This window comes from Paramormyrops kingsleyae, chromosome 3 (assembly GCF_048594095.1).
Source record: "Paramormyrops kingsleyae isolate MSU_618 chromosome 3, PKINGS_0.4, whole genome shotgun sequence".
NCBI classification, from domain to species: domain Eukaryota; kingdom Metazoa; phylum Chordata; class Actinopteri; order Osteoglossiformes; family Mormyridae; genus Paramormyrops; species Paramormyrops kingsleyae.
Genome location: NC_132799.1, coordinates 27,421,078 through 27,447,830, shown reverse-complemented (window position 1 = coordinate 27,447,830; position 26,753 = coordinate 27,421,078). Strand labels below are relative to the sequence as shown.

The 26,753-nt window shown below is 43.7% G+C and overlaps 2 protein-coding genes across 9 annotated transcripts; both read left to right on the top strand.

The window, feature by feature from the left end:
* The first annotated feature begins 307 nt into the window (after positions 1-307).
* cradd (CASP2 and RIPK1 domain containing adaptor with death domain) lies at positions 308-8,572 on the top strand. Of its 3 annotated transcripts, none has more exons than XM_023812692.2 (3): positions 308-331; positions 1,086-1,317; positions 7,614-8,572. In XM_023812692.2, exons 1-3 carry the CDS (start codon positions 323-325, stop codon positions 7,907-7,909), a joined length of 537 nt encoding a protein of 178 aa, XP_023668460.1. In that variant the 5' UTR covers positions 308-322; the 3' UTR covers positions 7,910-8,572. The 3 variants fall into 3 exon arrangements, with proteins under 3 accessions (XP_023668460.1, XP_023668459.1, XP_023668457.1); XM_023812691.2 differs by lacking the exon at positions 308-331 and adding an exon at positions 521-785; XM_023812689.2 differs by lacking the exon at positions 308-331 and having other exon boundaries at positions 792-1,317.
* Positions 8,573-9,054: 482 nt separating this feature from the next.
* Positions 9,055-26,095, top strand: LOC111844271 (Fc receptor-like protein 2). 6 transcript variants are annotated; one of them, XM_023812596.2, is made up of 10 exons: positions 10,282-10,743; positions 11,266-11,529; positions 18,282-18,361; positions 18,801-18,951; positions 19,764-19,793; positions 21,122-21,397; positions 21,896-22,183; positions 22,298-22,597; positions 22,975-23,041; positions 24,644-26,095. In XM_023812596.2, exons 4-10 carry the CDS (start codon positions 18,921-18,923, stop codon positions 24,660-24,662), a joined length of 1,011 nt encoding a protein of 336 aa, XP_023668364.2. In that variant the 5' UTR covers positions 10,282-10,743; positions 11,266-11,529; positions 18,282-18,361; positions 18,801-18,920; the 3' UTR covers positions 24,663-26,095. The 6 variants fall into 6 exon arrangements, 5 of the variants coding, with proteins under 5 accessions (XP_023668367.2, XP_023668364.2, XP_023668366.2 ...); XR_011989589.1 differs by lacking the exon at positions 10,282-10,743 and having other exon boundaries at positions 10,783-11,529; positions 24,644-24,734; positions 24,947-26,095; XM_023812599.2 differs by lacking the exons at positions 10,282-10,743; positions 11,266-11,529 and adding an exon at positions 9,055-9,243.
* The last annotated feature ends 658 nt before the right edge of the window (positions 26,096-26,753 follow it).

Below are 26,753 nucleotides of genomic sequence, written 5' to 3'. Positions count from 1 at the left end.
ATTGTAGTACGAGTAGTAAGCTTCCGAGAGTTCACATTTACATTGTTGAAAATTGCTCTGGATTTGGCCAAATAGAGGTCTCTTTTTCAAGTTTTCTGATGACTCAAATGAAGTAAGACTGGTATACCTCAACGGGTTTCAAGGGATTCTCAGCAGAATTAGTCTGCATTATTTACTAGGCACAGCGGTAGTATAGGTAAACAGAAAACAATGACCTACTATACTGAGTAGTGTGTATTAATTTACCTGCCCAAAGTTTAATTTTAAATCATTTATCAAATGAGATTAAATTCAACTGATTATATGTTTTGGAGTTTCGGCAATGGACAAGGTAGTAAACTGCACGCATCTGGCGTGACACTGACGCTTTCTGATTCTCACGCTCACGCAAGAAATCATACGGTAAATCTGTATTATTCCATTGTAAGCCTAAAATTAGCTGCATCAAAAGCGTTGGGGTAGTGTGCAAGCCTTATATACTAGTTGCAAGGTAATGAAATCGTTACATACATGTAAATGCGTGTGCATGTAACCATAGGTAAGACCGTATTAGCCTTTCTTTGATGGCTTTAAATGTTGTACTTCTTTTGGAAGTAAGAAATACAGACATTACAGTTCGATCGATCGTTCCTCGCAAAGTCTCAGACCCGTTTTAACCATAATTATGAAGCATAGATATAAGACACTAATAGTAACGTAAAAAATAAGGTTTACAAAAAGCATTACTAATTCCATACCTATGTTTTGACCGGATGACTATTAGTGTGACACCAGGAAGTAACATTGTATGTTGACAAATACAGTGATCCGAAGTGTAGTTAAGTGTACATGATATATCCATAATGATCATGGAATGAATGCGGGTGTATCTTTGCGATTTAATTTTGAAATGACGGGTTAACTAACCGTAAGAACATGCACTGCTAAAAGGCTAAATCCAACAAATTTGTATGATATTAGATGTATATCGCAAGTTGTAGTTACTATTATGTTTATTGGACATGGATCCGAGACACAAGGAAGTCATTAGGAAGCATCGTTTGTATCTCTCTGAACAAATTTTAATTGACGATACAATTGTTCAGTATCTTTACCAGGAAGATATTTTAACCGAAAGTCAGGTGGAAGAAATTCAGTCTCATGTAACGAACAAAAAGAAGACACTGAAGCTGCTGGATATCCTCCCCACCCGGGGTCCGCTGGCCTTTGAGGCGTTTCTGAAGTCCTTGGAGGAGGAGTTCTGGTGGGTAAAGGAAAAGTTAGAGCAGAAAGCGGAGGATCCGAAAGATCGGGCAGTGAACGAGCAAGCCTTAGCAGGTAGGACTGCCAAGTCCTTGTTCACCCAATGAAATTACAAGATTAGTTATAATTCATATAAAATAAATTATTCTAGAGAATGAATTGTCACGCAAACTGAATTGTTCAAAATATTTTGATTATATTTTTATACTGTAATTTTTAAACTCAATGTATGTCCATTATAGTACATATGTGGTAAATTGAGCTGCTTGCTTATCCATTTGAATTATTTTCAGTAGATATTATATTGAATGTGAGATTCTGCTCAAAGAAGCTGAAAGTCATGCTTCAGTGTACCCCATAAGTAATTTAAAATCGGCGATTCTCAACCCATGGGTCGCGACCCAGATCTGGGTCACGGCAAGCTCAGAAAGGGTCGCGAGGCAGAGTTGGAAATGTAAGCATTTTTTAAACCAGCAAGCTCCTACGCTGATCCACGATCAGATTTACCAGCCCCAGTTCTAGAATTAACCAATAGAAACGGGACTTGGATCTGCCAATACTTAGCGCAAAACTAGTGAACACACGACCAATCTATGAACCCAAACCACAGATGCTTAACTTGAAATTCACTGGCACATCCAACCAGATTCGTGCGATAGGTATTGATTGGTATAAATTGCAGAATGCACTGTGTGCTTGGTCATAGCGTTACTTTAAACCTTTAGGCCTACTTGATATAGGGTTGAGACTAAGCTGGCATAGTAAAAAAATTTGGTTGCAGTGCAAAAACGGTTGAGAACCAGTGATTTCGATAACGTAAGAGATAACAGAATTAACAATCGTTAGCAGAATTAGACGTTCAGGATACTAAAAGGATTAAAGTTAAGGCTACTTCCTTTGGTATTAAACCAATCTCTTGTTTTGTCTGTACGGCACACAGCTGACTGATCTTAAGAAAACGGCGCATATATAAATGTTTTACCGCGTCGTACTGAACCTTGCACGTGGTTCGTGTTAAAAAACGCAGTTTTAAAACGTGTTTTAAACAAAAAACAATATGTTAATATAATCTCTCACGAAAGTGGATAAAATAAAAGCTTTGCAGGGCACCTTTTAAGGCCCCCCCCCCTCCATGTGTGTGGTTTCTCTGTTTCTCTGACGGGTTTTATTTCCTCCTCTATTGAGGGCAAGCGCTTGCTCTGCATCCTCCTTTCTAGGAAAAATGTAATTAAATCCATTTGCTGGCCGGTCTCCCTCTCTGCCCGCTCCCTTTCTGTGTTTCGAGGTGAACAGCAGGAATAAAAAAAAGAGAGGAGAAAATAATTCCGCTTTTGTGGGGTCGCTTTTCTAGGAAACCAGAGAGGATGAATGGGGAGGACAGGCAGTTATTTCAGCTTTTTTATGTGAACAGTAATTTAACGACAGAAATAAGCAACTTTGTACTTGTTCTACTAATCATATTTATAGTACAATGAAGATTTTTTTAAGTATTTTCCCCAAAGTTTCATGTCTTACCAAAAAAACCCCAATTTATTTTCATATTCTTAAAGCTAAATCATTATCGAGGCAGCCAATGTTTTCTGAGAGACCATGAGTATTAGATTAGTCTAGACTATGTTTGTCTATATGCATGGGTAATGTAAGGTCAGTTCTTATGTAGAAATTGCTTAGAACTCACTTTAGCACAGGGAAGCATCCATCCATTTTCTGAAACCACTTATCCTATTCATGGTTGTGGAGGGTTTGGAACCTATCCCAGAGGCTATGGGGGCAGAGCATAGAACAACCCAGGATGGAGTGCCAACACACCACTCACGTACATATGCGCACCTGTGGACAATTTGGTAACTCCAATTAACCTCAGCATGTTTTTGGACTGTGGGAGGAAACTACGTGATGACACGGGGAGAACATGCAAACTCCATACATGGAGCTGTGGCGGAGACTCGAACCCAGGTCCCAGAGGTAGGAGGTGACAGCACCACCATGCTGCCCCCAAAGAAAAACAGAAATGAATTATCTGCTCTCCTGTAAGGAGGCCATCTTTGAACTCACAGCAGGTAGAACTAGGGCCTCATCCGCTGCTTTCAAGTGTAGACAAGCTTTGAGACGCTTATGAGTGTCACCAGTCAGGCCGTATGGTAACACACGACAGAGGTACATAAGCAGAGGGTTAGCAGGCCCAGACGCTGCTGAGATGAAGGACTGGTGCCACCACAGTCCGAAAGGAGTTGCAGCAGAGACGAGGATCGCGAGATGGCGAAAGACGAGTCTTTGCATCATACCAGCTGTGCTGCTTTTCTGACCTGTCTGGATCGGGTCTGACCCAGTCTAGGGAGGGTCAGAAGCTCAATGGAGTGAAGCAAGGTGAACACGGTGAAGGGAGCCTTGCGGAGAAGGTGTGATATTGGCCTCCTGCTGAGCCATGAAGATTGTTTTTAAAAAGGCAGTTTTTTACACCAGTGCATTACACTAACTTTTTTATTTTTTTTCGCAGAGGAAAGAAGGTTATCTAAGGCCTGTTGTTGTTTTCCAGCATCTCGTTTCATCAAGATATAAAAATGAAGTAATATACATTTAAATTAATTCGTCTTTCATTATCACTGTGGGGGGGGGGGGGACTGAGAAGTGTAAAATTCTAAAATGGTTGTAAATCAAGCAGTGGCTATAAACCGATAAAACAAAGGATTTTTATATTAAGACATACTTCATTCCATTATTGTAATTAAAATCACTGGATGGGTGGGCTTCTTGCCTAGGAGCCGGCAGAAGCCGTTTTGGCTCGCATACCCAGCGAAGAGGATGATTTGCAAGGCAGAGAAAAGGCCAAGGGCCCTCTGCAGCCACAGCGGCAGCGTTACAGAAATCAGTTTCGCCTTGGAGTTCCCCGCTCTCCAAACCTGCCATTAAATGATTCTCCGAGCCACTGGCCAATCTGGAAAGGTTTCCCGAGACGGAGACTTTGCTACCAGCTGCATTCTGTTGGCACTGAGGATGGAAAAATGTGTTTTGGTTTCACCTGCCAGCAGTTTTGATGAAGACCTCCGGTGACCCGCCGTAAAATACGGTGGTGGATCTTCAATATCATGATGTCTTGCTTCCTGGCCTGCTGGCGTCGTCGTTAAGATCAAAAGCATATTGAGCTCCTTTAAATACTAGGATATTTTAGCCAAAAAGATTTATAACCTCTGCCAGGGGACTAAGAATTGACCGTAAGGCAGCCATCCAGAAGCAAATGAATCCCAGCACATGCGAAGATCACCCCCAAAAAGGTAACTAACCACAGGATGAACCATTTTTGATGACCATATGTCTACAAATGTGAATCCTGTTGGAAATCTGTGCTTTCAATTGTACAGGCTAGTCTGATACACAGAATCTATCTAGTTCTGTTTAAGATTCTGTGAAAGGTCCCATCTAAAATACCCCCAAACATCATTGTGTCTTTGAAATTGCAGGTACATGAAGTACTGAACCCTGGATCTGCCAATAATTCTTTCGGAAATGTGTAATTTTTATCAATTCCAACATATGGAGCTCATTATCCTTTATTAATGATTTAATGGAAAATTTAAATATATCCTCATGTTGGGATTGCTGCCTTGTTTTTGTTCGCTCGTCTTCATCAAGGGTCGCAGTCCCTTTAGAGGTGTGTGTGTGTGTGTGTGTGTGTGTGTGTGTGTGCGTGCGTGTGTGTGTATGTGTGTGTGTGTGCGTGTGTGTGTATGTGTGAGTGCGTGTGTGAGTGCGTGTGTGTGTATGTACGCGTGTGTATGTGTGAGTGCGTGTGTGTATGTGTGAGTGCGTGTGTGTGTATGTGTGAGTGCGTGTGTGTGAGTGAGTGCGTGTGTGTATGTGTGAGTGCGTGTGTGTGAGTGAGTGCGTGTGTGTATGTGTGAGTGCGTGTGTGTGTATGTGTGAGTGCGTGTGTGTGAGTGAGTGCGTGTGTGTGTATGAGTGCGTGTGTGTGTATGTGCGCGTGTGTGTATGTGTGTGTGTGTGTGTTGTATATACATACTAGCCACTTGTCAGAAGAGAGAAGGCTCTTTTCACGTTTGGTAACATGAGGGACGCAGCTAGCCTTGGCACGGATGGCTCAGTTGCCTTTGAAGTGACGGAGAGTCCAGCAGCGTGCCGTTTGAAGTCGGGCTTCCCCTTCTGGATGAATGAGCTGATGTAATGATAATTGGCTGTAAAAGTGAGGAGTGTTTGTTTTCGCTGGCGTGCCGCGCCTGCCGGCTTCTCTCTCGCTCTGCCTGCTTTCCAGGAACCTTGGCAAAGGAAGAGGCCGTCCGCCAGGGCTGTAAAACACGCCGTGGGCCCTGCTCTCGGCCCTCGCCTCGTCCCAGCCCCCTTCCATATTGTTTTTCCTCACTTTCCTGATCAGTGGCCCTTTCATTTCTCTCTCAGGTGTCTCTTCTCTCAAGGAACATCAGCTAGTTGAGAACAGGCAAAGCAGAAATGGAGTCGTAACTACAGCACTAGCAGCTATAAGGGAATGGTTTTCTAAGTGCGGCTTTCCAAGTACTAAAGATCTTTTTGCATGAGTAACTGAATGATCATTTTAGCTTCGGGACACCAAAATAGAAAACAGACTTCTGAAATAAAGCTATGCGTAGGTCTAGCTTTTGTTAGCAAGTTAGTAATAGTAGCTTTCAGTAAGTTAGTTGATCCACATCAGGTTTTCTTTTGTACTTTCTGTCTGTTTAAAGCTGGGTGTACGACGTGCATAAACTAAAATGTTAGTTTTCGCTGTGGACTTTTACACATTCATTATTACCACCAGAAGAGAAGCCAACATGATGCATTTTGCAGTACTTTTTTCATCAAAACACACCTAACATTGGAAAAAAAAAATCTAGGTTTTAAGAGACTTTTGTGATTTGTGCGGTAGAGCGAGGCATGCTGGGAATCCACGTGCTGTTTTCATTTTTTGAAATTGAAAGAGGACATAGCATGTTGTGATTTTATTTGAGGCTTTTTGTGAGTTCTGCTTTTGGAGGGAGGTGACAGTTCAGTGAGTGTCGGTTGTAGCCCCTGTTTCCCACATCGCCGCCACTGTACTTCAGGGTAAACTTGGGCAAGAGCCACTGACCAGCACAGTATGAGACACGGTACCGCGGTAGATGGCGAACCATACAGCCGCTAGCTCTGTGACGTGCAGAGGTGCGTGTGCACATGGGCCCTTAGCTCACAGATATCCTCACAGACTTTGGTTTCCCTTCCAGTTCATAGCATTAACACCCGTAACAATGTTATGATCCGCATTAAAACCGCATGACACTCTCTGGTGAGTGGTGATCTGCAGAAGTACTCGTACGAGAACCAAAGAAATGAGCGGATTGGATTCAAAACTAGACCGAAACATAAGATGAAATATCACATAAATCAGTCTTATTGAGTCTGCAAGTAATCGATTCTGATTCCTATTCTTTGGGCTGAATGGAAAAGTTAATAAACTTTTGTCGTGCATTGCTGTGCAAAACTTAATTTCCGATGGCAGGCCAGATAAGAAATAAGGCAGAAAGTTGGTTTTACTCTTTATTAACTTATGCTTACATGTCTTATTTTACCAAATTGTTACCAGGCACATCTGCTTTGTGTTTTGCTTAATAAGGCATCAAATATCAACTAAGGAATAGCAGTGAATTCTCTTTTGACTTTTTTGGTGTTTCTGACCAGGTTTCCATGAAAACTTTCACCAAAGCTGATTACATCTCCAAATGGGTCATTAACTTTACTTACGGTCAGACCGTCCTGCTCCTGCCTGGACCACAGCATTAGTGCAGACCGTAATCTGTCCGTGTCCAAGGTCAGTTGGTCTCCATTGTTATGAAGGAGGATGCTTTTTTTTCTTTCTTTCTGGAAACGCCTCCCATCTACTGAAGACGACCGTAATGCAGGCTGGACGGTCAGACCCAGCAGCTTAGGCTACAGTGTACATGGTCCCAAAAGTCTCTCTTCACTGCACTTTATCCTGCCTGATCGCGGGTACGGCGTGAGACGGAACGTTCCCAGGAAGGCCGTGCATGGTGTCACTGGTGATTTGCACTCCTCTCAGCAGTGCTTGGCACCACGGCTGGTGCCTTAACCCCGTAACTCAACCCACCGCATCCCGCTGCCCGGGGGACAACCCAGTCCACCTCCTCTTCAGATTCACTTGAACTTTCGCCTCAATCTAACCCCTACTGAACAACTACCAAAGTCAGAACATGAACCATTCAGGAAGAAACATACAGTATGTTTTATTTGTGGTTTTGATGCTATCCTCTATGTGCTTGTAACTTGATAAGTAGACAGCGTCTTGCTTTTTTTTTTTTATTATTATTAATGAATGTTGTTTCTTCTTTCTTTGTCTCTTCCTTTCCCAGAACAGTGTGCTATTCCTGAGCCAACATTGCAGAAGGTTCCGACGGACCAGGATCTGAACCGGCTGGCGGGCCGGCTCGGGCTGGAGTGGGAATCGGTGGTGCTGGACCTGGGCCTGCCCCTGTGGGAGGTGCAGAGGTGCCGGGCAAGCCACCCGCTCAGCCTACACGGCCAGGCGTTGGCAGGCCTGGTGCGCTGGAGACAGCGCTCGGGTCGCAAGGCCACGGTACAGCGCCTCCTTCAGGCTCTGCAGGCGGCTGACATCCACCCCTCCACCCTGGAGGATGTATTCCAGTGACAGGCCAATTTTTTACAGACATACAGTGACAATGTTTTGTTGCCCTTGTTATAATTCCACCACTGTCAGTCAGATTTGACATTTTACCAAACAGATGTTTTAAAACATGCAAATGGACACTTCTTGTATGGGAATTTGAGCCTGTTGTGTTGGAAATCTTTAAACCAGCTGCTACACTAAGGAGACCAACCAGTGACTGAATAGAACAGGTCAGTTTACCAGGACACTGGCATTCTTTTGGCTGGGACCAACATCAGGCTTATTTGTGGCTTTGTAGGACTTACCACTCAGTCAACATTCCAGTTTGCAGCACTGATGATTCCCTGTGAATCGCACAGCCAAGGGGTAAGAGCCAGCCAATTGGGGGGGCAGAAGGGGCACCATCACTGGTGTGAGTCTAACAGACATTCCCCCAGTCCTGCACTTCAAACACCAGCACATCTAAATTGCCTGTAAACGTGACAATGCCGGGTTCATTCCTGGAATGTATACATCCATCCGCGCCCCATTAAAGATAACCTGGGCTATTATCTTGTGGCACGTTAATATCCTCCCTTCTGTTGTTGACCTATAACTCAACTGTATACGGTCCTTCGATACGGAGCAAATGAAGCGATTTCCAAGAAGTAATAGCGAATAAACATGTCCCAGTAAAATCCCGCATTGGTCTGGGCGTCTTTGTTCTCCAAACAAGGTCACGGCAGTGAGGGTATCATTGGACATGCCTGTCACATGATCACGTTCTGTGCCGGGCGTTCTTTTGATTTCTCATGACCTTCTTTTTCACTGAGTCGCGTCTCCCCTGTGGGCTTTTGCTGTCTACATCACTTTGAGCAGCAGCTTTCAACTCATGGCAGACTCAAGAGCGCCCCCTGTTGGTGGGGGTTGCGGATTTCGCACGTGACTACATATAACCTGTCATTCCATAAAAATAAAAATCGGGAACAGCAAACCTTGCAAAATCTGTGTCAGTTGTATACGTGAGTTGGTGTGTAACCCGCATTAATAATCACACAGATGACAATGCTTAAGATTTTAATTCAAATATCTGAAATCGGTTCTGCCTGCATACGGCAGTCGGTTCCAGTATGCCTAATCCTTCCTGTTCTCATGTCTGTAGAAACTGATCTTGTGACTGTTGACAGAAACTGAGGAACCGTTGGCGGTTCACAGAGCTGGGGCCCATCATTCCCAGACCTTTTTGTGAAATGGCTCGTGCTTTACTCAAGGTGAAATCAGACGATATGAATTTGTTTGTATACGTGCGCAGTGTCTGGGGCCTCAGGAATTTCACTGCGAGGCCAATCTACTCTGCGAGGCCCGAAAAGAGGAAGGTGAGTAGCGGAGTGCCGACGTGCCAGAACAGTGTGTGAAATGCTAACAGCGGCTAATTTTTCGTTTATGACCTTCTATGGAATTGCAAGGCTTCCTGCGCTCTCTCAATTTCTCTGTTCCTGTGAATGCGACAGGAAGGCTGTGTCCTTTCAGTGGAGTTGTTGAAGAAGCTGTTTTTAAAATCCACTCACAGGGAAAAGGCCAGTGCTGTCGGGGGGGGGGGGGGGGGGGGGGATTACATAACACCGCGCACAAATATTTGATTGTCAAGACTCACAGTCTCCTGTTCTGCTAACGGCCTGTTTACACCGGTTACCTTGTTATACAGCATGGGTCACTTCCTAATAGGTAACTCATTATAGGATGGAGTTGTGTTTGGTGCGTCAGCGGAACGCGGGACCTACGCTGCATTATGCGGCCCTAATCGTGAGGAAAAGGGCACAGCATGCCGTCCCAGTCTTTATGGGGGGGAGGAGCGAGTGCAGGGGGCCCGCGCGGGTGTGCATGCGCTACCGGGTGCCCTTACGGGACGAGCTTTCCAGGAATCTGCAGATAAGCAGTACAAACAGCCAACCTGGTCAAACAGAAAAACGGCGTGTGGATTACCGCGGCCGCAGAAGCGGGGAGCCTCCCTATCTCTTCCTCCTATAGCGTCACAAGGGCCTCGTCCAGTTGTTGTTATTCTAAGGGACTTGTGACTGGCATGGTTCAGTGTTTCCTGTTTATGCATTTTTTGTGCTTTTTGGTGTCTGTTTCGGGTCATTGTCCTGCTGAAGGGCCCATGGTCTTTGATTCTCACCTAGTTCTCTGACACTGGGTCGCTCATTTTGATCTAAAATATCCTGGCAATCTGATTTCAAGGTCTCCTTAACATTCAATGCTTTCAGTAGCAGAGGCAGCAAAGCAGCCCCCCCTCCCCCCCAGCATTTAACTCTAGGTGGGGTGTTCTTTTCCATAGAAGCTTATTTTAGTCAGCTGTAAGCAAATCACTGATCTGCATTGCAAAAGACCTCTTTTTTGCTTTCATCGGTATTCAGAACATTTTCCTAGAAGGATTTTTGGTTTATCTAAATGGGGTTGGGCAAAGATCAGTCATTTCTTTCTGTTTGCCTTCCTCCTTGGCCTCGCTTGAATGTGTGTTGTATGGTACCAGTTGTAATCATAGCTCCAGGTCAGCTCTAAGCTCATTGGAAGTTGTGCGTGATGTTTTCTTTCCAGACTTTTGCACCCTATTCTGAAGACTTTTCTGTTTGGTCAGTCTTCTCACCTGGTTCCTGGCTCTTGTGCGAGCAGCAAACGCTTTCATGCACTGAGGAGGCTGGGATGCTGAGGGCTTGGTGAGACGGCCTTGTGCCCTTTGAAACCGTGATGTTTGGTTTCTCCGTCTCAGGCACCATGGTTGTTTTCACCGAAGTCACTGAGGAACAGTGGATCAGAATGAACTGTTTTTCAACATTAAAGCATATCTAAGATTAATGTGTGTCTTGTGGCAGTTAAAGGTGAGTCTATTTGCTTTGGAAATGACAGTATGGCCTCTTAACTTTTAAAAAGTGTGCCAATAATTGTGATATAGTAGCTTTTAAGTTTTTATACCATTTCTGCGCATTTAGTTTCAGAATAATGCTGGTGAGTACAGCACGAGGGTGTCACTAAATCCCTCAGCTGTTTTTGGTGCTGTGGGAGGAGCCTGTAGATTTCACACACCGCGCTCCATCTGGATTAAACAATTCTTACCCTTGGCTAATATTTACACCCTTTATAAAAAAGCAATTTGGATGCTTTCAGTGTTTGACAGAGAGAGTGGCGATGTAAGCAAGACCATATTGGCTTCCAGCATTTCTGTGTTGATACATCATTCTTTGATTCGATGTTACTTTTTATTGTTATTCTTATTTATATCTTTATTGATAATTCATTCAACTAATCTGGCAGTTAACTTTTGTTCCAATGCTCCCTTTTGGTCTCCTCCTCTGGTTACATGGGAGGAACGATTGGGAACTCTCTGGGTGTCGTGGATTCAGCTGGTGAGATCACTTGATCTGGAACAGCACGGTCAGGGAAGCCTCTCAGGAATCGACAGGAATGCGTGTAGATCCTCAGCGTGTCACGGCTTTACCGCAGCTCTGAGTGACCCTGCATGCCCTCAGCACCCGGGACATGGTTTACAACCGCTGCCTCTCAGTGACCCTCCAGTCTGGAGTTTGACACGATTCGCTTGTCCTGTTTCCCAACAGCTCGCTTCGTAAACTATACACACACCCATCCATCATGTGAGTTCAACTGAGGTAAGACCATGATTGACTGATATTGACATGCTTGGGTAGGGTATGAGGACGACTTTCCCCCATGTTGCAACATTTTTTAACCACGACTTTTCCACTTAGCATGGATGTTTCCCGCCTCGTTCTCATATTTTTGACTTTGTGATGCTTTCCTCTGTAGCCTAGCTTGGTGATGGATTCTCCAGTGTATTATTTCAGTACACAGACCCGTCAGCCAATAATCAGGTACACTAATGCTCACATGCATGAGGTAGAGCTGATTGGCCAGGAAGTATGTGAGTTCAGAGCAGGCATCCAGCCTTCATGTCTCAATGAGCTGTTTTGACTGGATGTAGCCGTAACCTTAGGCTTCTACAACATTGACAGTTTAGTTAGCTAATGGCTTGGCAGTCTTTTTGAACAGTACCGTTTAAGACTGAATTCGCTTATTGCTCCATTGAAAGTTTTAAGTGGCATCTTGTTGGCATTTTCTCACCAAGTATATCACTCTGTGGTCAGTTTATATGTATAAGTACTTATATGTACAGTTTGTATTACATCGATTCCCAGAACATGTTGGGTCTGTTGGGAATGAAGGCGCTTCGAAACATCTCTCAGATCCTCTGAAAATGGGCAAATTCCCCAGTAACTCCAAAGCAGCCCCCGCCGAGGAGGCAGCAGTGTCCCCCCAGGCCTGGGTGGCCGCCTCCACCATAACTATGTAGCCTCTCATGCCTCGAGTAAAATTACACAATCCCGAGAGGATCAGAATTGTTGGCAGTGACATTCCGACAACTGTGATGCTCGTCAAGCTAGAATATGAGACAAAATGTGGTTTAAATGCTACGAATGCAGTTTGCAGCCCAACGGCGGAGCGAGATTAATATCGGGGGAGGGGCATGGAGGGGTCACAGAGAAGCAGCAGTAAAGTCGGGGAACATGAAGGCAGTCACTGGCTTCTTTCTACAAAGTGCATAAAATAAAAACACACCATATGTTCTTATATTACACAATGATTATGGTCATGATTCGTTTATGTTCGTGCATTTCTGGGAACCACTAAAACTATACTGTTGCTGCATCATATACAGGCATTTGGGGAATTATGTTCCGTGTTTTATGATCGACGTCGCTTGGAGCCAATGAAAATGGGGGGGGGGGGGGGTGGGTGCTCTGCCAGTGCACAGGGGCTTCCTGCTCCCCGCTAAGACAGTGTATGATGTGTATACCTGCATCTATGCAGTCTTATGGAACCTTTTTTACTGAGGGGTTCTGAACATCCTGCTTGACCTTTACTGGAGGTTTCGTCAAAGGGCTCCATAGCCCTGGTTCTTGAGGGCCATCATCCAGCAGGGGCCCTCAGCATTGGTTCTTGAGAGCCATCATCCAGCAGGGCCCCTCAGCATTGGTTCTTGAGAGCCATCATCCAGCAGGGCCCCTCAGCATTGGTTCTTGAGAGCCATCATCCAGCAGGGCCCCTCAGCATTGGTTCTTGAGGGTCTGCTCTGCTCTTTACATACCTTATTCCAGCAAGACAACTTTGTCCAGGAGACCACAGTTAATTTGGGTCTCGCTGAATGGTAATGCATTTTGGCCTGCTAACAACCTCGACAGAGACAGATCTAAAAGGGATTTGTCAATACTTTTGATTGACAAAAAGTAAAAACCCACTTTGGATTAGTTAAGGAGCAAGTTCTGGATAACCAGACAAAGCTCCAAGCACAAAGCTTTGTAACTGTGACTCACTTTCACTTTGTGGAGCTTTGTTGTTCCTTTGTTGTATCTGAATATCGGTACTGCTGACGCTCTTATTGGGAAGTTGTGTGTGTTTTATGAACGGTTCGAACGGTTTGAATAGTGTTTTGATTCACAGAATTCCAGTCTAACTGAAGATTAAGCTCTTGGATCTGTTGCTCAAGTTCTAGGTATTTTGCCTCAGATATTTTTATCTCAGTGCTGCTATAAAAATGAATGAATGACAAGCTATCCTATCATTGTGGTGATAACGATATTGAAAACACCAGAGGGCTGTTCTACGAAACAGGATTTCTTGCTTAGCTGGATAACTTGTAGGATTTAAGGTAGTCTGGGCTAAATATAAGGGAACGAAAATGAAGTCCATTTAGCCCAGACTACCTTAAATCCAAGAAGTTATCTGGCTAAGCAAGAAATCCTCCTTCATGGAATACCCCCCAGGTGATCAGAGCTAATCTAAGAACAAGAATCTGCCATTGAATCTCCCCAGGAAGAACTTATTTGGGATACAGACACAGCTTAATGAGAATGTTTTCTTGCTTGGTGATGCTATGAATAGATTTAAATTTAGGCATAAAGCTGGATATTCACGTGGATGTTCCGTACCTGAGAACACAAGTGCAAAGTGTCATTTGGGAGCACAGAATCATCGGCATTTGGTGAAGGTCTATGCCAGACGTGCTAAGAGGAGACAAGCCGGGCATTCTGGGAAAAACAGCACAGAAACACACAAATGTTTTAGAGCAACTGAGTCTAACTTCCAGGAGTTCTTAAATATTCCTGTTAAATTCTGCGCCAGTAGCGCTCTCTCCTTTTTTTTCAGCAGTTAAGTAGTGCAGCAGTTAGGAAATAATGCGACATCTGACAAAACACTTGAAGGTTGGTGCTCTGTCAGTGGCTCCGTCAGAGGAACCCTTCAGTGAGGCATTTAGCTTGCATTGTACCCCTACAAAAGGTTTTCAGTGGACGGCGCCTTGGACCGAGCATGCGAATGATGCAATAGTGGTCTTAGCTTGCAAAAGGTGGCGATTGCAGGAGAGGATGCGTTTTCTCTGCCACGCTCAGCAGAGCAGGGATACAGACCTCCGGGCACCAATCGCACCATCCCGCTGTGCAGGTCGGCCCGGGCCAAATGGTCATCTGAGGAATTTCTTCAGGATTACCTATTGAAGACTTCCCAGAGCCGTGTTCACAGGGAGTGGCTTTCCTGGAACTCTCATTAGGCTGCAGTGGCAGTGGGCCAAAGGGAGAGAATTGCCTGATACACTATCCCAACCCCCTACCCCAGCCGGTAGCCCATCCCTTCGGGCCAGTGCAGTTATTGGCCAGCAGAGGGCGCCCACCAGTGGCAGCAGCTCAGCTTGGTGCCTCCAGCACCCGGCTGAAATCCGGGAGGCTTCTCATAGTGTCTGTCAGGTGCATCATGGTCCCTTTTGTTCAAACCTGAAGAGGTGCAGGAAGTGATTGTGGTGAATCTTTGGGCAAAACAGTACCTATGCTCATCCACTCCTAGCTGAGACCCTTTTGGTCAGCATTAAACGTTCCTTTACATTTCCAAACACTCTTTTCTTTCCCTCCATTACTGCAGTTTACTCCTCTTTCCATCTGTCTGATGTTATACTCTGAACACACGGCATACAAACTCCACTTTCGCTCTCTGTTCAAGCCGTTTCTCGCCTGTTATAACCGCTATAATGCAGATTTCCATTCCTTAAATGGAACTTGCTCATGGCTCATCATCCCACCCCTTTGTCCAACACTCAGGGCTGAGGAGGGAGACCTTGCGGTCTTTCTATTCCAGAAAAATCTATGTAATGATCTCCTTTGTATCACATTCAAAAGCTGCTCGCAAGTCAACCGCCAGTAAAGAGGGCAAGTAAAGATCATCTATTTACTCTAAAATACTGTCCCCACGTGAGCGTAATACGGCATCTGATCTGTCTACTATCCTCTGCCAAATTCTGAATGTTTGGAAAGCCCTGCTATAACCACCATGAACTTGTATTAGCTTGGCAGCATCAGACTGGAGTACCAAGGCACGAAGCACAGGCCATTAAAGCGATGCAACGGAAAAGCCAGTTTAAATGGTTGTTCTTCGGCAGTCTTTTGCGCTTCATACGTTCATACACGTGACCGCACTTCTGAGTGCTTTTTGTCCCATATAATCTATTAATCTCACCATCATTAGTAACTCAAGATGACATATTCTATTCTTCTGTGTTCGTCTCATCTTAGATATAATGAATGAGGATGTGGTTTGAAGTAACAGGCTGCTGAGTCTTTGTGGGTATTTTTGCACTGGTGATGATGGCAGCCAGTATGGAGACCAGCCAGTACACTGGGATTCTGACTCATAAATATTCAGAGATGGCGAGCAGGGTGGACTGCTTCCCATGAAAGTCCAACATATTTCAGCAGTCTGACTTAATTAAAATGCATTATTTCCCTTTTGTCTTTTTTCCCCATAAATGATCTCCCGCCTTTTAAAATTGTTCTAATACCTAGTTAGCAAATTACTTCCTAATTATCCAGATAAATCCATTGTTGAAATGGAAATTTTATGAAATTCAATCGGAATTGAAGTCAATGAGAGGTATGAAATATATATGGATAATTTCCTTGCAGGAATTGCAGTGTGGAGAACCATGTGGCAGAAGGAGAGCGTTTACGGTTTAAAGATCCATCCGATTCAGATTTAGATCTATCATTTTATTCTTGCTCCATGTTCTAACTGGGCTAAATCTGGCACAGTTGCCTCATACCTCTGGGACCTTGGTTTGAGTCTCTACCACGACTCCATGTGTGTGGAGTTTGTGTGTTTGAAGTTACCAAATTGCCCATAGGTGTGAATGGTGTGTGAATGTGCCCTGTGATGAGTTGGCACCCGTCCTGGGTTGTTTCCTGTCTTGCGCCTGTAGCCGCCAGGACAGGCTCTGGACCCCTCGCTACCCTGAATAGGACAAGTGGCTAAAGAAAATAGATGGATGTTCTAATGGATCCCAGCCATGAAGCGACTCTCTGATTAAAATAGTCTTAAATCAAAGGGTTACAGCTTAAAGAAACTGGGGTCTTAATTGGCCCTGTGTGTGCATGTGTTGTGTGCATGTATGTACTTGCCCAGTGCCAGATTGGTATATGATGTTCAGGGTTCCCCTGTGCATTGTGGGATAGGTGCTTACTGCCACCTTCCTCTGGGATAGACGCAGGATGTCTTCATAGTCACGTTTGGATTTATGCTGCTTCCACAAATGTCTTATATTTATGTAATTCTGGTTTTAAAAGGCACTGCGCTGTCATTTGGGTTTCGCGAAACAGTAGACAGGTGCTCTGACATTTATTCTGGACATGTGATATAGCCCACCACCCTGACCAGGATAACCGAAGATGGATGGACATGATATATAGTTGACCTTTCCAACTGTGCAGAACCGATCAAAGACAAGAGGGTGGCTTAGATGGCATGTTTTTTTTGTTGGAAGATGGGGGAGCTACCAGCTAAATTGCACTCAAAATGGTTATTTTTGGAGAAATACATTGCAAGCTTTACCTCAGAAAATGCAAAAAACACCAGCTAGATATACCTAACCACAGAGGTGAAAGATGGTCTGTAGGCTGCAGGCATGAAATCATCTGAGACCTGCTGTGCATCCTGTGCTCTTCAGGGCATGAAAAAAGCGTGATGCAGGGTCACCTCAGCACTTCCTGAGCCACGACCCTGGGCTGAAACGCCTCGGCACGGGTTGTCACAGTTGAAGACAGCCACAGGAAGGGGCGGGGGTCCCTTTATAGGCAAGTCAAGGCCCAGAAACGCAGATAGACATCAGTTCAGAGGGATGGAGTGTCGGCAAATAGGAGATTTTAAGTAATGTCTTTTGAAGAAGGCTTGTATTAAACATCCTATATGATTTTCAGCCACAGCCACAAGGACATTCTTTTTTCAGGAAAGTTCATTTCCCAGAACAGTTCTGACTTTCCGTTCTAATAGATGGCTTACGGAAATTAAAAAGCCCTTTTTTATGATTTAACAGTTTACGAATTGTGGTGCCTTAATGATTAACAAACAGCAATTTAAAAGAAGTGCCCATTTAACAAACTGGGCCTGCAATTGTCTTGAGAAATATTTAATGATGTAAATTAAACTTTATATTCAGAATCAGGAATGTATGATATCAAATTCTCTGGCCCATTGCCATTTTCAAGGATTCTATCCATGTTAATTCAGTAGATTGTTCATTCAGCTTCAGTTGTAAAGTAGTATATTACCTGAAACTGGTTCACACCCCCTGTATACTGCCCTCCATATTGAACTGGTGATGCTACATCAACTTTGCTAATATTCCAAAAAGAAAATTTGGTGTTTAACTGGACCGCCGAGTAAAGCACGGCAACACCTTTACGATAGCTATAAATACACACTCATCTCTCCCGAGTGGCTGGTACATGAGCATGTGTTGCTGTTCCTTCAGTCTCGCACGCCTAATTGGAGACTGAGGCCTGTGGTTTTTGATACTGCGGTAGAAGTGGTAAATCTTACTTTGATGGATGGGTAATATCTGCGACGGCAGCTCAGATCAACCTCCAGAATGAGAGCTGACTGACTTTGGCTTATGGTTCCAGGCTGGAAACGAGGATATCATGGTGTCTAGGGAATGATCTCATCTGAACAAGGAGAAAGAGTTCTGTTATACAGAAGTGTGTTACTATGACAACAGAGACTCTGTTGAACTCAACTGTATATAACTCCAGAGAAGGAATTAAAGCATCTCATGTTTTATGGGGGATGATGTTTTACAGGAAGCCAATAACAGAGATTCATTTCAAAGAGGAATAACCTTTTACTTAGAGTTGGCGGCATCTGCTGGTAATATTGGTGTATTACAACAAATGACGCTTTGTTGTACATTATTTTGATTGTAATGATTCAGTATTATGTACAACAAAAGTGTCTTCCCCTCCCTCTTGCTGACGCCGTTCCTCTGCCTCTGTCCTGCTCGCTGCTCCTGTTGACTGGGTGTCCACAGGCCTGCTGGAGAACTTGAGCCGCGAAATGGAGACAAAATATTGTGAAGATGTGGGAGACAAAGGGCTGGGGGCAGGTCAGGTGAGACATCATGGTCTTTGTGCTCTAAGATGGTCACTCCAGAATGGATGTGATTTGGGCAGGGAGGAAAAATCAATAGCCATTTATTTTAGCATTAAAAAAACTTGCCGAACTGTTGAGGACTTATATTTACATTCATATAACCACTATTTAAAGAATGTTTTTAAGGTGCTTTTTGATACAGAGTGAGCTGCCGTAAATTCAGTGTGATTTCTTGATATTTGATGAAGTGCATTTATATTATGGGGGGAAAATCTCTATATATATATAAACTATATATATAAATTTTGCTCATACTTACATATTGTAATGTCGTTTCTCTGTTGAAACCACTAAAACACTGACACCTATCCATGTACGAGAAGCCGTGTAAATTCTTGTATTGATTGTGGGTTTCCAGCAATGCCTCCTATACTCATTTTCCATGTGAATAAAATAGAACAGAATACGCAGGATGAAGAGGCGTCTCAAGCACATGTGATGTTCTCCATAAAGGAAGTACGAAAATAGATCGATCAAAACTCGTTTGAAGTCTGACAGGTGACGCCCTCCTTCTAAGATGTCGGTCAGCAGAGCAATCTCACTGTTGGGTAAGTCATCCTATGTAACCTGAAGAAGTTGATCTTAAATGCATGCATAGGTGTTAAATCAGGTTTTGCAAGCTTATGTGTTTCAGACAGTAAGACTTTTATTTGGTGTGGTAACTCTTAAATACCCTGTAACTGGAGTCGCCTTAAAAGCCTCTTGACGGTTAATACAATTAATTTTAATATGTGCTTTCTCATATTTCTATTTTCCGTACCCATTCATCTCATCCTGCTTTCATTTTAGATGCATGATCCTCACAGGTGTAATATGTTTGTTTTTCTTTCAACCAAAACAATTCACTGCAAGCAAATAAGATCACTCTCTGCATGCAGTCAAGGGCCAAAACGGTCGTGACAAATTTAATGGGGAAAAAGCAAGATGGAGGATAGTCTTGGGGGGGGTGATAGTTATATTAATATGGAGTTTTTGAGATGTTTGTGAGCTTGTAATGTGGAAATGTCACCAGCAGTAAAAACCAAGGATCTCCAACCATCTGCCTGTAACCTCAGACTGAAATGTTTGAAGAAGTGGAATGATCATCTGTTAAGGCTAGATAGAGTGAATATGTGCTATTATGGGTGATACCTATATAATACAGTTTGTGATTGGCATTGTGTGTTCAGTGAAGGACTTTGGTTTGGTTTTGACATTACATGCTATACAGAGATGTATTGCAAGTTAACATCATGCTACAGGATACTTATGTCTATAACCCCTTTCCCTGCTCTAATATTTTTTTAACTGAGTGAAGCAGATTTTGAGGTGAGAAAAACACTTAAAAATTCAACAATTTTCTTACCTTCTCCCTGACCAGGATTTATGGCTGTGGCCATCTCTTCTCGAGGTGAGAATACCGAACTCGCTGTCTGCCTGTCATTCACTCGTGGTCACGGCATGAGTTGTCGTTCAGCGATAGCTTTACTGTAAATAATACTTACCCACAGGAACAACAGTGGAGAGTAATGGATGGATGAGATTTCCATTTCTGTGTGTGTGTTCAATAAGGGATTTTCAGACAGCAGGAACTTCTACACCAACACCCCAAACAATTTCCCTAAATTACTAAACACCTGCATAACAGTCCACTAAGGACATTTTTCATAATATAAAGAATTTAAAATGGCAGTTGCATAATTATTTAACAGTTAATGAACTCATTGGTTTGTATGTCTGTGTACAGTAGAGCTGCCCAGTGATACTTTAAAGTGTCAGACATGAATTTTTTCATTCTATTGCTAACATGTACTGTAATGTAAATAAACCATAATAACATATAAAACGAATGTAATGACTTAAAATAATGCAGTAAAATAAACAAAACAGATCAGATACATAGGCAATTTTAAATTAATGTTGGGAAGATTTAGCGATAACCAGGGTTTGAACGAAGTTCACAGAGAAACATCATAAGAGAGAAAAAAAATGCATCTGATGGGGTTTCCCTTAAAATGACTGTTTCACAAGATTCAGTGAAGCCGACCCCCCCCCCCCGACAACATTTACTGCCACCACTTCCCTCCCAAATATAATGTTGTATTAGGTGCAACATGCAACTTATTATTTTTTTGCACAAATAGCTCTCACTGAAAGGTTGTGAATAAGGCCTTACATTCATGCAAACCTGTACTTTCACGTCATGGATGGACTGGCCACTGGCCACCAAAGATCTCTGACACATTTCAAACACTGAAAATAACACGCAACCGAGAGGAACAGTTATTCTGGTGCTGAGAGTTCAGAGAGTGAGGATAAGGGCAGTGGAAGGGGCCTTGTTTGTCTCAAGAAACACTGATTACGATGATGATGATGATGATGATGATGCTATTGCTGATCTGTTGGAGAGTGTGGCATATGCCTCAGACACCCAGGCTATAGACTTTGTAAGAATTTTAATAAAAAATAATAATAAAAAAAATAAATAAAAAAAAGAATTATGAGGATGCAAATAAGATGTGATCAGGAGGTTGTTGTCAAATCCTGCGGCTGTCAGGGTGATTCACAGTTGGGCCCTTGATGGGCTTTAATCCCGATTACTCCAGGTAGTAGCTGCCCCTAATCATCATCGTGTGGTGCTTTAGATAAAAGCATCTGTTAATTACATGTAAATCAATGGGTGGAATTTTAGTTGAGGGACCAACATTGAGGAAATCGTGTCGTCTCCCTTTTCTCCAGACAGCTCCAAACCTGTAGTGACAGTCGATCCATCAGGCCAGATATACGAGGGCGACACCGTGATCTTGACTTGCAAGGCCGAGGGACAGCGCTCCAAAGACTCAGCGATCCGCTGGTTCCGAAACAGAGTACTGGCAGACTCCACGCTGCAAACTGAAACTATCCCCGCATCTGGGGTATCCCTCACACTGAGACCTGCTGTGCCCTCAGACACAGAGATATACTGGTGCAGCATTATGGGATGGGACAGCTGGCCCATTCGGTTTAAAGTGCACGGTAAGGGTGCGGACTCCAGGGAGTGAGATAATGCATTTTACATTTCACTACAGCACTTGGCAAAAGCATTGCACAGCCTTACAGACTTATTTATGGTATAATTGTTTTTCCAAATCATGAAAATATACAGTTGCTTGACGTTTCCCCCAAAGTGATTTGGACGAGGGGCAGGTGCTCAAACAGGGGGGCGTGGCTGACTGATATTTTTTTCCAGCTGGGTGGAGGGTGGGAGGGGTACAATTGCAGTGGGTAAAATTAAAAGCAGTCACTTGACAGTGGCACCAAAATGTTTGTCCACCAGGTCAAATTGGCTTTTGTGTTATGCAGAAAAAAATGTGACATATAACTAAACTATTTTTATGAGTACTCCATAATCGTGGATAACTCGTTTCGTAAACGTCAGGTACAGCCCAAAACAATGTAACAATTTTTTTTCACGTATGTCGGACAGTGAGTGACGAATTAGTGGGTCGTTGATTTACATCTCTGTGTCACCAGAGCTGTTTTCGCCGCCCATGTTGAGCGTGGAGCCTTCAGGAATGGTGACGGAAGGAGAGGACGTGACCTTTCGCTGTGAGGTTTGGTACCCCCCACGGAAAGCTGGGGAGTCCCTGCAAGCCACGATATTCTTCACAGATGACTCGGGTCGGCCCAAAGCGGTGTCCGCGGGGGACCAGCACACATTTGTAGCTGAGAGGGCTAACGCTGGAAGTTACTATTGTACAGCGCAGGCCGTGAAGAATGACGTCAGAAAAATTAGCCCCCTGCTGTGGCTGGCTGTCAGAGGTATGTCCAGGTCTTCATTTCAACAGCTGGAAGGACAGACCGCCATTTTATGATGGTGCTCTCTATTTTCCTAAGCATTCCTTTCTTAATCCCCCTTTCCTTGTTTCCCCTAAGAGGTGTTTATCAGCGTCACTCTCACTGCATCTCCGGGAGTCAGAGTAAAAGCCGGCCAGCCCTTGAGCCTCAAATGCTCAGCCGTGATTAAAAACCAGAGCTCAGGCCACCAGGATACGGACCGAGCCGAGACGTCCTTCACCTTCCTGCGAGACGGGCAGCCGGTGGTGACCCGCAGTCACTCAGATCTCTACGACATAATCAGTGTCAACAGGAGCCACGCTGGGAAATACAGATGCGTCGTAAATGCAGGGAGAGCCCAGAAACACAGCCAGGAGATTCTTATTTACTTACAGAATGGTAGGTAGCACTATGACCCTGTTTGTAGTGTTTTGTAGTGTTTTGTAGTGATAGGGAGCCTATAGGAAGCCTTCAGCACTTTCATTAGATCGAGGAATCCTCAGTCCTCCATCCAATCAGCACAGGTGAACACAGGTATCGGCACTGGGATCGCTGGGTCCCAGGGCACTTTTGTGTACAAGTACAAGTACAAGTACAATATTCCCATCTCTTCCAAGAAATGGGCAGCACCTGGTATAGAAAACACTAGAGTCTATTATGGGGTCTTTGATGTTGTGTTTGCTATTAATTCATAGTGACCTGGAATATCCTCATGCAACCTGTCGAATCAGTATTCTGCTCCCTCCTCATATCCCGTTTTTCCTACCGCTTGACAGGACCGGTGGTGTTCGGCTTGGGGGCTTTAGGATTCCTGGCCGCTACCATTGTGCTGTGTGTGAAATGGTGAGAAATATACCCACATAGCAAGATGAGTCTGAACCGGATCCAGGCCAAATGTTCAGGCACTGCCACAGATCCATAAACTGTATCTAGCCTGGAGTCTTTTTGCACAACGGATCAATACTGGTCCGAATCCACTTTCTGGGTTTGAAACAGATAAGGACCATATATGGGCCAGATGCACATTGAATGTTACCAAATCGGACACCAGAGTAAAAGTAAAATTGTGACGTAATCCTAATGGGGGCAATGAGTGGCTCAGTGGCCTAAGTGTCTGTGCCAGTGATTCCAAGGTTACTGGTTCAAGCCCTGGTCTCAGCAGACAGCACTGTACATTAGCTGACCCTGCACTGTGATCTCCAAGCTGTGGAGAGTAAGGTAGGGCTGGTGAGAAGCTGTGTTCTAAGGTGCTTTTGCAAGTAACACATTTGTTTGTTAAATGTGGTCCTGACTCTTTTTCTTTTTTCCAAACTGACTGCAGACCAGCTTTGTTCTGGGATCCTCCCTTATCACATGTGGCTGGTGAGTGGCTCAGTGAGCAAAGCCTCTGTGCTCGTGAGCCAGAGGTTGCTGGTTTGAGCCCCGGCCCTGATGGAACAGTTATGTGTCCGTGGACCCTTGAGTAAGGCCTTTAACCCCCAGTTCTGGGGATGCTGCTGGTTGTGAGATTAAAAAGGAAATATTCTAGTGTAGCTGTGCTTAAGTTCTGCTCCAGTATCCTGACCTAGGATACTGGAGCATCACACTTTAATTAGCATAAGTACAGTTACACTGGCACAACTCTCTTTACCTGCTCCATAGCAGAGCACAGTGTCAGCCAGCACCGCTAGAGCTGGGGGTTAAAGGCCTTGCTCAAGGACCCACAGACATGTAACAGTCCCACCAGGGCCAGGGCTCAAACCAGCAACCTCCAACACACAAGCACAGACGCTTAGCCCACTGAGCCTCTCACCAGTCACATAGACCACAGCAGGATGCTGGAGCAGAACTAGTCAGTCTGGAAAAAATAAGCGACATTTAACAAAAAACATGCTTTATTTGCACAAGAACTGGTACATTGAAATGCTCCTCTTCCCCAACCCCATCTGGCTCGCCATAGCTCCATAAAACATTCTGCTTAGGCTTGAACCGGCAACCTTCTGATTACAGATACAGACACTTAACCCACCAAGCCACTCCCTACCCTTCATTTGCAGCTGATCTGAACTCCAGTACAGCTACAGGCCAGATCTGGTTTACAGATTTCTGACTCATTTCTGAACACCATTTGGCCCAGATCTGGTTCAGATTCATCTCGCTATGTGGGGTGATCGCACTTCAGATTCTTAGCGCATCAACTGCGCACCTGGTAAGTGACTGATCATACGTATATGGTCAGGTGAATGCTCACTGGATCTACAGAGTGTATACAGACCAGCTGTAATCATTTAGAACTCTGGACAGATTCTGCTGCAGACTCTCCTTCCAGGCAGATCTGGCCCAAATCAGTTGCTAATTGGGAATGTTTACCTGTGATTGAGCGTGTTTGGTAATTTCAGGAAAACCTGACAAATCATCATAAGCTGTAGTTTTCCCACGTTCATAATTCTCTGTGTTTCCTCTCAGGTTTTCCAGCTCTCTTTAAAGGTGTTGGAGGGACAGTCAAACACATGGAGGGATACAGGATTGTCTTAAGCGGCAAGCAGACAATGTTTGTGTGCGTGACTGGAGAAGCATTTGGGGCAAACAAAATATTTGCATATAAAGTAAAGCAATCATGAGTGTGTATCTGTTTCATATAAGCTTTATTCCTATTCCTGTTTCCTATTAAATTAGGTAGTGGCAGGTCAAAATTGAACATTGGTCCAGCTTAGATATTACCATATAAGGACACAAAGAATTGCAAGTAATTATCTTGTGCATTTTCAGATCTCATTATTGCCCCCCCCCCCCCCCCCGACCTGATGAGTGGGGACATCACTTCTTCTTCCATGGCAGTTTGTCGGATGTGTGACATCATTTATAAAGCATTATCGTGGCACCTTATTCAGTGTGTTTCTTAGTAGGTACCTGTAAGAAAATTGAGTGCAACATTAACCTATATTTTTGGTTGAACCATTGAAATATTGATTTAAATTGTATTTCCCTGGATAGAAAAAAGCTAAATTAAAGCAGCACCACTTAGTGGTAACAAAGGGAAGGGGGACTGCAGATGACATTTGACACTGTGAATGCGATGAGTCAAAAAGTATTTGATGGATCTGATATTTGCTTCAAAAATACATTTCAATGATGAAAATTTATACCTGATTTAATTTTGAGACAAATTTCCGCAAAATTGAAACAGCAGCGCTAGATGGTAGCAAAGGAAGGAAATGGAGGCTGCAGAAGACACAATATTGTGAGCACAGTAACTCTAAAAGTATTTGATGGGTGTTTTTCAAAAATATTCTTTCGTCTTCACCCCCCCATGGAGGAGTTTCATCGTACCGAAAGTGGTCGTGAGACTTGACCGATTTTTTTTAAAGAGGGATCCATCTGGGTCCTATTTCATTTTGAGACAAATTGTACCAAAACTGAAGCAGTCTCACTAAGCCAGTGTGGTGGCACATGAAAGGACAGCCGCAGATGCAGATCTGGAAAACCTGATTACATTGAGATGAGCAAAGTCACACAAGGTTTAATAAAGCTTTTAATAAAGATTTAATAAAGAGGTGGGGATAGTGTGCAGGGTGCTAGAGATTGAAGGTGTGGGGGAGTAGGGATTAGATGTGGCATTGCGGACAGAGAAATGATAAATTGAATCAGAAGTGTCTAGTTTTCACACTGTCCTCTAGTCAATCCACTTACCAGCCGATACCTAATGTAACTTATGTTTGTTTAATATGAATTTCTGATCATTCCTGGTAATAAATTAGATTTTTGGCTGCTGTAACATTTGCTCTAGTACTTGGCTACTATGAACATAAAAATGCCTTTTTTAATATAATCTGTTTCAACTTTGAAGAGCAACAATATACGTAATGCAAGCATACTAAACTTAATGCATATTAAACATAGTCTGCAGAAGAAACACCATTTTGCCTCGTCTGTTTCTATATTCATAACACATACATCTGTGGTTTTCCTGTTCAGTGACTCACAGCATTTAATGCATTGAGTACACGAAGATAAAATGTGTATTGCCTTTGCAATGTGTCTGTTTTGCACTATATCCCACATAGCAAGCACATGTGGGCCGACTTTGACCTGGATCTGGCACATCTGGCTTTGTTCTGGTATGGTCATAATGGTTTAGGCCATACCCAATCCTTATTTGGCTTATGATTCTGACTGACAGCATGCTTTCCTTATATGCAGGGACTGACATAACTGGTACGCAAGTACGCATTCACCTTTAAAAGTAATACATGCAGCAATCGATTGTTGTAACAGCGTGAATACGTACATATTTTATGGGCATTTTTGCCCATATGACAAGAAATTATCAAGCATTTTAACCTTTATATGCTAATTCGTACTTCATTTGTGGTATAGAGGTTAAAATGCGTGATAATTACTTGTCATATCGGCACACATGCACATAAAATACGTACGCATTCATGCTGTTACAACAATCGATTGTACAACCACACGTATCGCTTTTTAAAGGTGAATGCGTACTTGCGTACCAGTTATGTCAATCCCTGCTTATATGGACCAATTTCAGCTGAGAGTATCTCTGCCAGATGTCAGA